Source organism: Balaenoptera borealis, assembly GCF_965194805.1.
Source record: "Balaenoptera borealis genome assembly, chromosome: 19".
NCBI lineage: Eukaryota > Metazoa > Chordata > Mammalia > Artiodactyla > Balaenopteridae > Balaenoptera > Balaenoptera borealis.
In genome coordinates, this window is record NC_138878.1 from 11,435,514 (window position 1) to 11,450,117 (window position 14,604).

A 14,604-nucleotide genomic window follows, 5' to 3' on the forward strand; every position below is an offset into this window, starting at 1 on the left:
TTTAGGAAAATTCCATTTCCTTTATTCTTGCCACTTCAAATAATTCAAACTCCTAAATTCCTGACGCACCAGCAAACCATAATGAGTAAGCCCAGGTTTCCTCCCTGGCGTCTGCTGAGACCCACCTGCAGGAACTTTCTCCTACCTTCAAAGGCCTTTGGAGGGAAGCTCCTTAAAGTTATCAGTAACTTGGAGAAGCAGCTGAAGTAAGGCCTGGGAAACAAGCGAGAAATTCAAACAACAAAATCCACCCAAGTCCCAGCAAACACGGCTGAAGAGGCAACACTCAGCTGCCAGGTTGGCAACAGATGGCAGGACCCATGTGCACGCGCACACATGCTCACCCCGGCTAAGCCGAGCGTCTAGTGTGTCAGCGAGGTTGCCTGGCAGCTTGGAGAAGACCCAAGTCACCAGAGGCACAACACTTCTGTCAAAACAGCCCTGCACGAGGCAGGTGGCCCCAGCTCCCAGGCCAACTCGGCCAGCGCCTGGCCTTCCTGCCAGTGGGAGCTTTGTCTGCACTGGGCTTGACCTCTCTCTTCCCCCTCCTGATGTACCTCTTTTTTCTTCTGATTATCGAAGGCAACCATTCATTGTTGGAAAATTTGGAAGCAGAAAAATTAAAACTTAAATCTCCCATGGTCTTACAGAGAAAACTGCTGTGTACATTTCGGGATACTTTCAGTCTATTTCCCTATGTTTTTACATAGCTTTTCTTAACAGCTGGAATTATAGTCTACCCATGAAACTCAATACAGAAGCTAGTAACCACATGTGGATATTTTGATTTAAATTTTAAATTCATTAGAATTCATAATTCAGTTCTTTGGTCACACTAGCCAAAGATTTCAACTGCTCAGCAGTCACGTGACCAGGGGCTACACTATTGGAAAGTGCAGGTATCGAACGTTTCCATCAGCACAGAATTCTGTTGGACCGCACTGGTGTATGTAGTTTTGTATTCTTTTTTTAACCTATGGTATGTACTATGAGCACATCCCCATTTATTCAAACATTCTTTGAGAAAACGATTTTTAACGGCTGCATAATATACCATTACATGCTTGTACCACAATTTGTTTCATCAGTCCTCAACCATCGGCCACTGAGGTTACCCACTTCTTGTCATTATACATGATGCTGTGGTGAACTGCCTAGTCCTGAGATCTGGACCTGCATCCCTGATCATTTCCAGATCACTGCTAGAAGTGGAATTGTCATGTCAGGGAAGGTGACATTTTCAAGGCCTTGAAATATAATGCCCAGTTACCTCCCAAAAGGGTCTTCCTCCCTCCAGCAGGGCGGTTGTGCCCCTCTCTTCCTATGTAAACCCTCTGAGAAGACAAGATTCAACAAGGAAGCCCTGTCTGCCTGTCTCTGAACACAGAGCCCAGTGCTTTGGGGGAGACATGTCCGGAACTAGGAGGAGAACGGCCATCCATGGAGAAGACTGGACTAGGTCGTCCCTGAGAACTACTAGCATCTTCTGAGGTACCAGCCCAGGACTCTGTCTCTGGAAGAAGCATTTGGACTGGGCAGGTGTGATGGTTAATTTTTTGTGCAAACTTGACTGGGCTAAGGGATGCCCAGGTAGCTGGTAAAACATGTCTGTAAGGGGTTTTCTAGAAACAATTAGCATTGGAATGGGTAGACTGAGAAGAAGATCATAGTCACCAATGTCGATAGGCATCATCCAACCCACTGAGGGCCTGAATAGAACAAAAGTTGGAGGAAGGGCGAATCTGCTCTCTCCTTAAGCTCAGACACCCATTTCCTCCTGTCCATCTGCGCTCAAGCCTGCAGGCTTGGACTAGGAGTTAGACCGTCAGCTCCCCAGGGTCTCCAGCCTGCAGACAGCAGAACCCTCAGCCTGTCTATGTCCTACTGGTTCTTCTTCTCTGGAGAACCCTAATGCAGCAGGAATATGCCCCAATGACCCTTGATTCATCTAAACCTGGATTAATCTGTTTTGTATTCTTTTTTTAACCTATGGTATTTAACCTATGTGATTAACATCACATTAATCTGTGAGTCGCTCTAAATGTTTTCTGAATCCATTTATCCTCTCCCTGCTCAGGGTGAGTTTTGTTCAGTTAAGAGGTGGGGCTTCACTTCGCTTCTCTCATGCTTCCCAGGTCGTTCTGAGGTTTGGTGAGCAGGTCTACATTCGTCTTAAATTATCATTCACAACCACGTAGCCTCCCATCTCATCCCCTCTCGGTCGGTCTTTATCTTTCCTAACAAGAGCTCCTCTTCTAAGCCTTTCCATGGCTTGCCCGTCCCCTTTCTCGTGTCAGTTGCCCCTTTGTGTGTCCTCCAGGCCTCCCACGTCAGTCCTGACTTGGACAGTCAGACCTGCTCACGGGATTCCAGACTTGTGGTTCAGACCTCAAGCATCAATTCTGGCACCCCTCTCTCTTTTGTAATTTGGGCTGCTTCTTGCGGCCTCACTTTTGCTCTCTGTAAGATGGGGCTTGACAGGTATGAAGCAGCACAACCAGACTGGACTTGTGGCATCTGCTCCATTCAGTGCATCCTTAGACAAAGGGGAGCCGTCAAGGATGGAACCGTGTGAGAGCCAGAGCTGGCCTGGCTTCTGTGCTTGCAGATGGAGAACTGGCCCCTGCTGTCAGTTACAGCAAGACCCCGGACCTCCTGGGATGAGCTGGGCTTAGGTCACCATAGGCCTCAGGGTTGGTGAAGACTCCTACCGTGGAGATGGGTGAAGGGATTATCTACGAGGAAACCACTTAAGGCCAAAAGTTACATCCTTCTCGAGAGCCTGAGACGCTGGCCGCAAGAACAACACCCCACGACGTTCAAAGCCTCTGGGGCAGCTGCCCTGGCCTCTTTCCAAGCCGAGTCATGGCATTTAGTGTATTCAACAACCACGCTAAACCAATAGGCCCAGAGGCCAGAGAATAAAGAAGTGAGCCTGCCTCTGCTCACAGAGGGAGCTTTCCCACCCTCACCCCTCTTTACAGGACGTTCTGTCATGGGCTCTCTCAGAAGACTGAGGTCCTAGCTGCAACTCTGTGGTGCCTTCGTGAAGCCTCTTCCTCTCCCCTGGGGCTCCTTGCTGAACAGGGAAGGGTTTGGGCCTCCAGGGAGGAGTGGCAGCTCCTGCCTCAGGGGAGCCTGAGAAGTAGAAAGCTGGGGCCCAGCAAGGCAAGCTGGTAGGTGGAGGGTGGAGAGACTCGAGTCCCCGATTCTGACGGCAACAGCGTGTAACTGCTGTAGCTGGGAGCCACACCAGCCCTTCTAGCCCAGCCTGACATCCCAGTCCTTCCAGGACTTTTGAATCAAGGCCACGGCACTGCATGACTCTGGGGGGGAGAGGGGGTGGTCACAAGAATAAAATAGGGATGGGGCTCTGCTTTATTAATCCCCATTTGACAGATTGGGATGAAAACATGCTTAGAGAGTATAAATACTGTGCTGAAGTTCACACAGCCAGCCTGGTACCCAGACCCGGCCGCCCCGCCCTGCTGCTGGAGGTCAAAGGTGACAGGGAGTCCAGTTCTGGCCAAAGTACAGACCTCCCTCCCTACAGTAAGTCCCTTCTGTTTCCATGAGAGTCAGCCTCGCTCCCCGGGAGCAGGGAGACTTTCTCAGCGCCCATGGTGCAAACCCTTGGCCTCCGGACAGCACAGCAGTGATGGGGGTGGGGGCCTGGTGTGCCTGCTGCGCTGAGAACCGAGCTGCTGCTCTGGGGACTCGCACTGGTGACCCCAGTGTGGCAGCAGCTGTTTAATAATTTAGAGAATGTATACTGTTCAGCCGGGCGGCTTCATCCCTGGGTTCAGAAACACAATGCCCTGGGGATTGTTCCCAGTGGAGAGTGAAATTCCACTTGTCACGGGCACTGAGAACACAGGCCTGTTCCTGGAAGGGGCTCTGGTCCCTGGGTGTTTACAAACATCCTAGGAGACCAGGAAGCCAGCAGCCGGGGCCCTGGGGCTGGGGTGGGGCTGCGGGTCTCCCAGCTCAGCTGTCCGCTGCTGGGGACCTGCGAGTCCCTTCGCCTCTGTCTCCTGCCTGCTCAGAGGCGACGGGACTGTATGGGAACCAGTTCAGGGTGGCTTTGTATTTCCTACAACTCGGCGATTGCATTTTCCCCTCACAAGGTGTTTTTATATTTAAAAAAAAAAACAACTTAAGGCTTGAAAACATTTTGCTAAGTGCAATAAGCCAGACACAGAAGGATCAATATTGTATGATTGCACTTATGTGAGGGACTAGAATAGGCAAATTCATAGAGACAGAAAGCATGGTAGTTGCTGCGGCTGGGAGGAGGGCAGGGGAGTTATTGTTTAATGGGTGCAGAGCTGCTTGGGATGATGAGAAAGTTCTGGAAATAGGTAGTGGTAACGGTTACAGGTCACTGAGAATGTACTTCATGCCACTGAATTGTACACTTAAAAACAGTTAAAACAGTCAATTTAATGTTATGTATATTTTACCACAATTTTAAAAAGTGTTTACTGTAAAAAAAAAAAAAAAAAAGGTTGCACAAATAATGAATGTTCACTCAAGAAACATTAGAAAATAGAGGAAATAATTTTAGTTACACCAAAACCCCCTCTTTTCCTCCAGAAAGCAAACAAACCTAGTCTCCTGTGAAATTTTAATCTGTAAAGACAGAAAAAGCTCTACTTATTAATCCGTAGAGTACTAAGCACTGAATAGGCCTTCCCTAAATATGACACGATAGTGAAAAAAATCCTACCCCTACCCCAAGATAACCACAGCTGATATTTGGTATCTATCCTTCCACACGTTTCCCAGTGCAAATATATGACATAAATATGCAAATTTTTATGAAAATAGGATCCATCTGTACCTATTATTTGGAAGCCTATTTTTCCTTGCTTTACAGTATATTGTAAACATGTTTTCATGTCATTCTGTATCATTTGTGGTGGAGCCCAGGATTGAATTCTGTCCTGGGAATGTTCCGTGAATTGTTTCATTAGTGCCTATTACTGAACTTGTAAGTTGTTCCCGTGTTTTCCTGATCATAAGGAAAGCTACAAGTTACATCCTTGCACATATATCTTTGGCTACTTGTGAGTGCATTTTTTTAGGATAAGTTCGTGGCATTTCTGAGTCAAAGGGTCCCTGCCTGTTAGGGGTTTTTGCCAGACTGTATGCTGGAGCCACACATCACCTACAGCTGTTCCCATGAACAATGAGAGGTGTCTCTTAAACTGAGTGAGAGGATTCCCGGGCTGGCCAAGTGCAGCCATGGCGGAAGTTTAGGCTGTAGTGCCCAGTGGGGGAGCAGCTTTGAGGGGCCCAGGGTCCCCCCCATACACATCTGAATCTCCAGAATTTATGACTAGGTTACCTTACAAGGCAAAAGGTGCTTTGCAGGTGTGATTAAATTAATGATCTTGAGATGTGGAGATTTTCCTGGATTACTTGAGTGGGCCCAACATAATCACAAGCTTCTTATAAGAGGGAGTCAGGAGGGCCAGAAACAGAGAAGGAGATGTGATGTGATGATGGAAGCAGAGGTTGGAGTGATGCAGGGCCACAAGCCAAGGAATGCAGGTGGCCTCGAGAAGGTGAAAAAGGCAAGGAAACGATTCTCCTCAGAGCCTCCAGAGGGAATGCAGCCCTGCCAACCCATTTTGGACTTCTGACCTCAAGAACTATAGGGTAATAAATTCGTGTTGTTTAGCCACTACGTTTGGGGTAATTTTTTTTTTTTTTTAATGGCTGTGTTGGGTCTTCGTTGCTGTGCGTGGGCTTTCTCTCTAGTTGTGGAGAGCGGGGGCTAGTCTTCGTTGCGGTGCACGTGCTTCTCATTGTGGTGGCTTCTCTTGTTGCGGAGCATGGGTTCTAGGCGTGCAGGCTCAGTAGTTGTGGCTCACGGGCTCTAGAGCGCAGGCTCAGTAGTTGTGGTGCATGGGCTTAGTCGCTCCGCGGCATGTGGGATCTTCCTGGACCAGGGGTCGAACCCATGACCCCTGCATTGGCAGGAGGATTCTTAACCACTGTGCCACCAGGGAAGTCCTGGGGTAATTTGTTACAGCAGCAATAAGAAACTAATACATCTCCCTCCTGCTACCAGGCCTTGAAACCTCATTGTCTAAGGGATGAGGGTCTCCCTCTGCGCCTAGCAGCCAGATGACCTGAACATCACCCTCTCCCTTAACCAGAGGCCCTCCAGGCAAAGCATACCCAAGGTTCTGTGCATGGGGGACAGACAAGGAGGTGCCCCAGCCCCCAGGGCCCACCCTTGACCAGACTGTGAAATTACCCTCAAGGATGTTGGAAACTGGACTTGCTTAAGGTCATAGGGTAAGTGTGAAGTGGTGCCAGGACTGAACCCCAGGGTCTTGCCTGGCAGGCCAGTGAGGTCCCCATCCACTCCACTAAGCTGAGCCTCTCTTTCTTTGCCAGTCTGACTTGCCTTCCTGGAGAGAGGTAGTCATTCACACTTTAGCATGAGTAAGATAGGACAGCTGGCTGTGCGTACACCACCTGTCAGTATTACTACAGAGTAGCAGAGTTCGATTCTCATGTTGAAAACCAGGCTTGGGGTGGGTAGTTTCCCTTCTCATCCACTCCAGGGCTCACCGGGTCCTGCTGGCCACCTCCAACCCTGAAGTCTCCTTCTAGGCCTCCCCAAAACAAACTCAGTTCTTGCCCTCCACAGGGAGTTGCTCATGCCTGTGGTCATGATGGTCCCTGCTGTTTAATAAGAATTCTGTGTCAGGTCCAGTGCCCTGAACTTTACCTGAGCCATTCAACAGAGTCCTCTCAACCACCCAGAGGATATTATCCTCCCATTTCACAGATAAGGAAACTGAGCCCCAGGCAGGTTTAACTCACATGAACAAGATCATTCAGCTGCAAGCAGAGGAGCAGGGTTCAAAGCAGGTAGTCTGACCCCAGGGCCTAGAGCTGCCAGGGTTGGCCTGTAGAAGCACTGGCTTACACAGTCAATGTTTCAAAACCTAGAGATTTTATAAAAAATCTTGATTTCTAGATTCACTTGAAAAATCTGATTCACCAACTGAAAGAACCCAAACAGCCAAGGCAGGGACTATTTGAGCAAGAAAATAAAGTAATATAATCCAAATTATAAAATAAATATCCATGAGTTCATACTGATATAAATGATTGAATAAATAAATAAATGAAGGAGAAGAGACAAATTTCCCGTACAGAATAAATCCAAATAATTGATGTAGATACTCTATCCTCAAGGAGGTGGAACATAACTCCTCACTTCTTCAAAAGGTACATTGTAGAAAGCTGGCGGAAAAAACAGTCACTTTATAGCAGAGTAACCTGACAAACACTATTTCAGCCAGGTCATCAAGGTCAGCATCACATCGGCAAATGGTCACAGTCCAGAGGAGCCTAAGAAGACATGGCGACTACATGTAATGTGGGATTCAGGATGGGACCCTGGAACAGGAAAAGGACAGTAGGGAAAACTAAGGATATCTGAATAGAGTGTGGGCAGTAGTTAATAAGGATGTATCAATGTTGGTTCATCAATAGTGACCGAAGCAACATGCTAATGTAGGATTATTACACATTGCCTGCAGGCGCCTCCAAAGGCTCACTGCACTCTCCTAGGCCAGGGGCTCCTTTGGCAAAGCCCAGGGGATAGAGGCTGGGTTTGGGTGTCTGGAGAACTGGGTATGAAGCTTGTCTCCGCCTAGATTTACTCTGTGGCCATGGGGCCCTGGTAGCCCTCCAGGACCCTCTCAGGGTGCTGGTGCCTGCTCAGGCAGCCCAGCTGTTGCTTGTGGTGTAATTGCTAGTCCTGAGGTGCCCAGAGCCTGTTTTTCGCAGGACTGAGTGAGTAATCCTGGGATCATTTGCCTGCTGGGCAGGGGGGGATGTTTGGTGGTGGCGAGGGAGGAGCATCTGCTGTTTTTTCACAGACACCTGGTCGTGCTGGAGAGGACGCTCAGTGCCCTGAGGGGGCTCCTCTGGCTGCCCCCGACCCCACGCCCAAGGCCCTGGGTCCCTGCCTCAGAGTGAGTGGGGGTCTGGCCGAGCCATCCCTCCTCCTGCGCTAAGGGATGAGTCAGTTATGGCCTTCCCGAGTAAGCGGTCGTTGGGGTTCAGTTGGAGGCAAGGACTAGATGGATGGAGGTTGTGGCCCCAGCCGCACCCCTCTGTTGGGTTCCCATTTCCCTATATCCAGGAGTGTGGAAGGAGTCGTTCCCCACTGCTCACCCAGCTCTGGCCTGGGCACTGAGAGATGGGGCCGATGGGAGAGAAGACAGGAGCAGTGGGCGATAAGAATCCAGACGAAGTAGGAGGGAAAGGAGGGATGGAGCCTGGGCTCCAGGAGGAAGGCTCAGTGTGGTGGTGGGGGGAGAGGGTGGCAGAGGGGGAACGACTGAGACAGCGGGCGTGTGTGGCCTGGAGCCCGGGCACCAGGCTGAACTGCTGCTCCCAGCTCAGGAGACCCTGTGCCAGCTGGATGCAGGCAAGTGGGCACGGGCAGGGCTGCCTGCCAGACAAACACAGAGAGCCCTTTGAGGGGGTGGCAGCTGTCACCCCAGACTCCCCTCTGTTTGCTGTGGCCCTGCCTGCCCCCTCTAGCCCAGGAAAGGCCCCCAGGAAGCAGGGACAGTTTGTATGTGATGGGCAGCAGAACAAAGTGGTCAGACCCTTGGTACTGCCTCCTGGTAGCCGAGGGGTCTCAGAGCCTCAATCTGTCCGATGTAACATGGGAACAGCAAGGCCTACCTGGCAGGGGGCGGGGCAATTAGGATGCACAGGTATGTGCACAGTGCTTGGACACCATGTCAGATGTGGAACAGCTGAAGAAATCGGGGGTTTAACCCGGAGAAAGGAAGGCTCAGGCCCTAGAATGCCTGTCTTCCAGTGTCTGAAGGCTGGTCTCTGGTGCAGGGACGGCCTGGCTGTGGGTGGCCCTTGAGTGGGGGTTACCGGGAGACAGGATCCTCCCTAAAAGACAGTCCAGCTCTGTCAGGGTGACCTGACGATCAGCCAGGCTGTTCCCGGGGAGGGGCAGTCAGGGGAACGCAGAGCAGGCGGAGGAGCTCTGGGCAGAGCTGCGAGTGGGGTTTTGTGGGGGTTGGAGGCGGGGGTGTCTCTGGGTTTTCAGCTGGGTGAGTGGGAAGGGTTTCTAGGAGCCCTGCTCCGCTGACTTGCAATCACCCTCAGACAGAGATTGGGAGCCCAGCCAGACCACCGGGCAGGCGCCCAGCACCCTGGGCTGGGCAACGTGGGGGTGGGGGTGGGGGGGTTCTGGCCTCCAGACCGGGCGGGCGCGCAGGAGATGGTGCGACTCGAGGTAGCCGCTGAAGGACGGGTAAAGGGTGGAGGCCGAGCCTCGTCGCCGCGTTGGGCCGACAGAAAAATGCCGGGGTCCGGGGTCCTCGCCTTTAACGCGGCCCCGGGCGGAGGAGACGGGAGGGGGAGGGGCGGCACGGGGCGGCGCATGCGCGGCGTGGGCTGGAGCGGCTGGACAGTCCGGCTGCCGGGAGATCGCAGGAGCCCGTCGGGAGCCCCGAGAGCGCCGGGACCCCGCGCGGGGGGCTCTGAGCGGCGCGGCAGACCGGCGCCCGCAGCCTGCCGGCGCTGCTGCCCGCCCGGGCCCCGGGAGCGGCGGCCAAGATGTCCGTGCCGGTGAGTACTGACCGCCGGCCGGGACCGCGACCTCGCGCCGCCCGCTGCAGGCCTAATGCCGCCGGGGATCCGGGCTGGGGGTCGCCCCACCTGGGCCTTCTTGCGTCGGGGGATGGGAGCAGCCTGGGGTGTCTCCGCGAAGCCGGCCTCTCCGCCCCCGCCTTTCTTTCCGTCCTCTCCCTGGAGAGCCGGGTCGGGCTGGGGTCGTGCTGTCCCCCAGGAATCCTTCCACCACCAGGACGGCTAGGCCTAGTGGGGAGAGGTCTCTGCCGCTCCCCGGGAACCCTCCTCCAGGATGGCTGGGCCGGGTGAGCGGGCGGGGTCTGCGTAGTCCCCCTGGAAACCACCTAGGACAGCTGCCCTGTTGTGTTCAGGGACCTCACCGGGATGGCCAGGCCCGGAGCCCGGTCTGTACCTCTCCCGAGACTGAGACACCCTTCCCCCGGGACAGCTTGTCGGGGTGGGGATCTGCGCCTACCCCCCAGAACCGGCGGATGCACTCACTTTCCCGGGAAGTTTACCTCTGCGGCTGAACCCCCCAAGGGTTCAGGGCCCAGCCTTTTCTTCCCTCCTAGCCATGGGGGCTTCTCTTCTCACCTGACACCCACTCCTCCTAGCCCAGCAGGCAGGCTTGGGCAGACCCCCAGGGCTCCACACTTCGGCCGGCAACTGGAGGCATCTGAGTCCCACCTCCTCAGGGTGGCAAGTGATCCTGGCCACTGCTGGTCACCAAGCCTCAGGCGCAGGCCGCAGCCCGCTTTACAGATGCACAGACTGAGGTGGGGGCTGACACCCTGCTTCCTTCCCAGAAGGGGCACCTTCTGCTGGAAAGCTGTGGCCTCCAGCCATTGTTTGTCTGCTGCATTAGAGGCTTTCCCTCTGACAGGAAGGGGCAGTGGCCCAGAGCGCCTGTCCCCCTGGCCTGTTTCTGGAACTGCTTGTCACTTGGGGGACCCCGTCCTTACGGTGAAGCAGACAGTTGGGGCTTCCTGGCAGGGCAAGCGGACTTTTAATTACCCACCATAGAGTGTATGGAGATTACTGGAGGAGAGATGCTGTGTAAGTGCAAAGCATTGTTATTATGGAATTAAAGATTCCAGCTCCTGCCCGCCTCCAGAAGCAGTAATGCAGAGTTACAGAAGAAAAATTAGGGCTTCCAGACCGTGCTGATGTGAAGTCCCCACCCCCATCTGTTCTGGTTCACAGCTTAATTGCCTCATCTTTAGAAAGAAAGAAGACAGAAAATGCCTGCCAAGCCCTTCTCCTGCCCTGCTTTCCTGCAAAGCTCTGGGTCTTTTCTGGCTCGGGGCATCGGGGGACCTGCCCTGATCCTATGGGGACTGACCAGAGAGATGAGGTGGGCCACCTGAGCCTGCTTGAGGGCCTGAGTCACCAGGGCAGTAGTGAACGGGGCATGTGACTCCGGCCACATAAAAGGCTGGACAGTCCTAAGTTTGGGACACCTGCGCTTGATTTGGTGTGGCCTCCACAATCACAGCAGAGGTGCGGATCTGGAGTCTGGGATGGCACCCAGACCCCTTGCCTTACAGCACTTTGGGCAGCGTTCCTGGGCTCTGTGCCTCAGTGGCCCCATCTGTAACAAGAGAGGGATGGTGGGAGGGCCAGGCTCAGGGTGTGATTTGGACAGACAGGCACTGCTGTGGACACCTGCTGTGGAGACCTGCAGTCCAGCTCTGCTCCGTCTCTACACGCCATTGCCGGCTCCACGTCGCTTCCCACCCTCCCATCCGCAGCCACAGCCCTCGGAGATTCTGCAGAGGGGAGTGGGGGGGGGGGTCTCGCTCTCTGCCCCCTACATGCTGGGCTGTCAGATCACCCTGGCTCTCTCCTGGGACCTTGAGCAATGTGTGAACTGGTGGCACTGGGAGAGGAAGTTCATTTGGGGAGCAGCCATGAAATGTTCAGAAAATTGCTTTCATGTGCTGATGAGCGGTGAGGCCAGCCTCCTGCTCAAGCCCTGCTTTGTGAACCCAGAATGGTGACCGCCCATGTGGTGCTCACGGACACGTTTGGGTTTTAAGCATACCCGTTCATTTGGGCAGTCTTTTTCTGGATGGGGCTGACGCAGGCACTTTGGCCCACAGCAATTATAAAACGCTTCAGAATGGGATGGGAGGTGATGGCGGCGAGAGAAGAGGTTGGGGCGAACCAGGTTGGGACAGGAGTGACCTCCTGAGTGTTAGAGCTGGGGGACCCTGCAGGGGTCAGCTTGTCTCACTCTGTCATTTGATCCACATGGGGTCTGGGGCCCAGAGAGGGGAAGGCACACGGGGTCCTCCTGACTCCCTGCTTCGTGCTTCTTCCTCTGCCCAGAGCAGAGGGCACAGTTCACACGGCACCTGGAGGTGCACTTCCTGGCTGCTCTCTGACCTCTGCCTTCCTCTTGGGCATGGCTCTTCAGCGCCCAGCACTGTCTCTTCTCTCTGGGCAGGCAGGAAGCGTTTGGAAGGAAGATGGCTGTGCCACCCCCTTCAGACCCCTGGTGGGCATTGGCATCATCCGTATTTAGGAATGACACTGCCCCCCGGCACTGTCAGGCAGGAAGCCAGCTTCTAGCTTGTAGAGAAGCTGCCTGCTCTCTGTTCCTGCCTCTTGTTTCCTGTCTGGGAAATGGGCACAGCCATTCCAGCCCCTCCTCTGCTCCTTTATTAAGTGAGGAATGGGTCCTTTCAAGGAGCTAAGTGCTGACGTGTGTTGAGTGCATTCTGTGTGCCAGGCGCTGGGCTCGGGGAGGACCTGTAGTCTTGCCAGGGTCGCCTGGCCACTGAGAGACGGAGCCAGGGTGGGAACCAAGTCTGGCAGGATCCAAAGCCAGAAAGTGAGTGTGGCCTCTCTAATTGTAGGGGCTGTGGCCTGTTGAGCCATCCACAGAGGCCAAGGCTGCCGAGAGAGCGACCCTCTGCTTGTGGCTTTCTGAGCATGCGTTTGGGTAACCCCTTCGGCACCGCTGGGCATGAGGCAGCTGGGCCTCTGGGCGGCCAGGCAGCTCGCCCGGGGCTCTGCAGCAGGGCGGCTGTAGCCCTGCGGGCCCCAGCAGCAGTCAGTGGAGATGAGCGGAGCAGGAGTGGCACCTGGTTGAACCTCTGCCAGCGGTCCCAGGGTGCCCTTTGTGCCTGGCTCTGTGCCAGCCACCACTGTGACTGGAGAGCTGGCCAGGGAGCTGGGAGGCTCTGCCCTGGGCTCACCACTGGCCTGGGCAGCCAGGCCGTGGACAGCTGGGGCCTGGTAGAACAGGCTCAAAAGAGGACAGTGGGAAGAGGCAGTGTCCAAGTCCAAGGTCCTCAGTTCAGTCTCCGAAGCACCTGGCACGCCCCTCCTGCCACGCTCCTCCCGCTGGCCTTGGACTCTGCCTGGCCCTCCCTCTGCAGGAAGTGATCTTCAACCGCTGCCTCGCTCACCTCGTCACTCCTGCTCGCTCAGGCAGAGGGCAGCGTGCCAGGAAGCCATCCAGGATTCCCATCTGTGATAGTGCATTTATCGCTGGGGTTATCTGGTTGCGGTCAGGCTCCTCAGGGCAGGACCCAGGCCTGCTTGGTTCCTCTCTCTCCAGCCAACCCTGGCCACCTGCCAAGGAAGTGGCCCTGGGAGCACCGAGGAGCCCACCGCCATAAAGGAGTCTGTGTCCCTGTGCAGAGAGCCTGCATCCCAGCCCCTGTCCTGGAAGCCTTGTTGGGGGCTGAGTGGGTTCCCAGAGAGGCTAATTCTGGGTGGGGAGGATATCTGGTGGGTCGAGGGCAAGGGCTCCGGAATGAATGGTGCCGGCTCGTCTGAGCGAATTACTGAACCTCTCTGAGCCTGTGTCCTCTGTATGATGGGGATGTTAACAGCACTGAGCTCTTGGGGTTTTATGAGAACTTGGTGAGGTTTGCAGAAAGCTTTTACTAAGAGGCTAGTAAGTCATAGCAGCTACTGCTGTTGAGGTTATTATCTTTATCCTGCCACTGTTGACTGGTGCAGTGGCCGAGACCCACTCCTGGCACCGGCACGACCAGCTTGGGAAGGGGAGATCAGCTCCCCGCCCCCATAATGTTCCGTGCTGCCCAGTCTGCCTCCAGTAGCTTTCTCTTTATGGTAGGTTCCTGCCAGGGCCTTAGCAGTGGAATGACCCCGGCCCCTCCCCTGCCCCTGCCTGCCTTTGGGACCCCTGCCTCTTGAGCCTTGGATGGACAGGTACTTGTCCTCACCCCACAGATAGAGTGGCCTCCAGTGGGGCCACCATCTGGTCCACTGTGCCTCAGGCCAGCTGGATGCCCTGCCCTGAGGGCCCCCAGGAGTGGGTGCAGTGTTGCCGGCTTTGGAAGCTATTGGATCGGTGGGTACAAGCCTGACTTCAGATGTGGTCAGCAGCAGCCTGGCCAGCATGGAACAGGCAGGATCCTGGGTGGGAACGAGAGCACGCCGGAGGTGGGTCCTGGCACTTTAAGGGAGGGGACTCAAGCTTGTGGGTGAGGCACGTGGGCTGCAAGGTTGTGAGGGTGGCACCTCGTGACCCCCCGCCTCCCATGCCCCGGCATGAGGCATGAGCTGCACCTGCCCTCCCGTCTCCTGCCCTCTCTGTGCTCATCTTTGCCTCCCCAGCCTCTGACTTGGCTTCATCACAACCGCTTGCTTTGATTGCATCCAAGTCTAACCCTATTGTTTCTTTGGCTTTCTTCAGTTTGCTGGGCCATTGTCTCCCTCTCTTCAAGAAAAAGACCTGGGTGAGGGACTTCCCTGGCGGTCCAGTGGTTAGGACTCTGCGCTCCCACTGCAGGGGGCTCAGGGTTTGCTCCCTGGTCGGGGTAAGATCCTGCATGCTGCTCAGCCCGGCCAAAAAAGAAAGAAAGAAAAAGACCTGGGGACAGGTTGGGGGCCTTGGAGGTGGCGATGCATGCCCGCTCTGCCAGGAGAGGTGGTCACAAGTTGTGGCTCTAAAGTTAATCCCTTCTCTAACGGGAATTAGAGGCTGAG

General features: G+C 54.6%; 1 protein-coding gene and 1 long non-coding RNA gene across 4 annotated transcripts in view; one reads left to right on the forward strand and one right to left on the reverse strand.

The window, feature by feature from the left end:
- Nucleotides 1–14,604, reverse strand: part of LOC309616186 — a 114,260-nt gene that overhangs the window by 93,773 nt on the left and 5,883 nt on the right. The window lies entirely within an intron of this gene.
- Nucleotides 1–14,604, forward strand: part of BCAR1 (BCAR1 scaffold protein, Cas family member) — a 52,825-nt gene that overhangs the window by 7,213 nt on the left and 31,008 nt on the right. The window contains exon 1 of one of the 3 annotated variants that reach the window (XM_082366334.1): nucleotides 9,269–9,316. The exons of 1 other annotated variant lie outside the window; for it this stretch is intronic. In XM_082366334.1, the coding sequence (XP_082222460.1) occupies nucleotides 9,284–9,316 (33 nt within the window). In that variant the 5' untranslated portion in view covers nucleotides 9,269–9,283. Of the gene's footprint in view, nucleotides 1–9,268; nucleotides 9,317–9,449; nucleotides 9,634–14,604 lie in introns of those variants that run through there. One more of the 3 variants, XM_082366335.1, reaches the window with a different exon arrangement.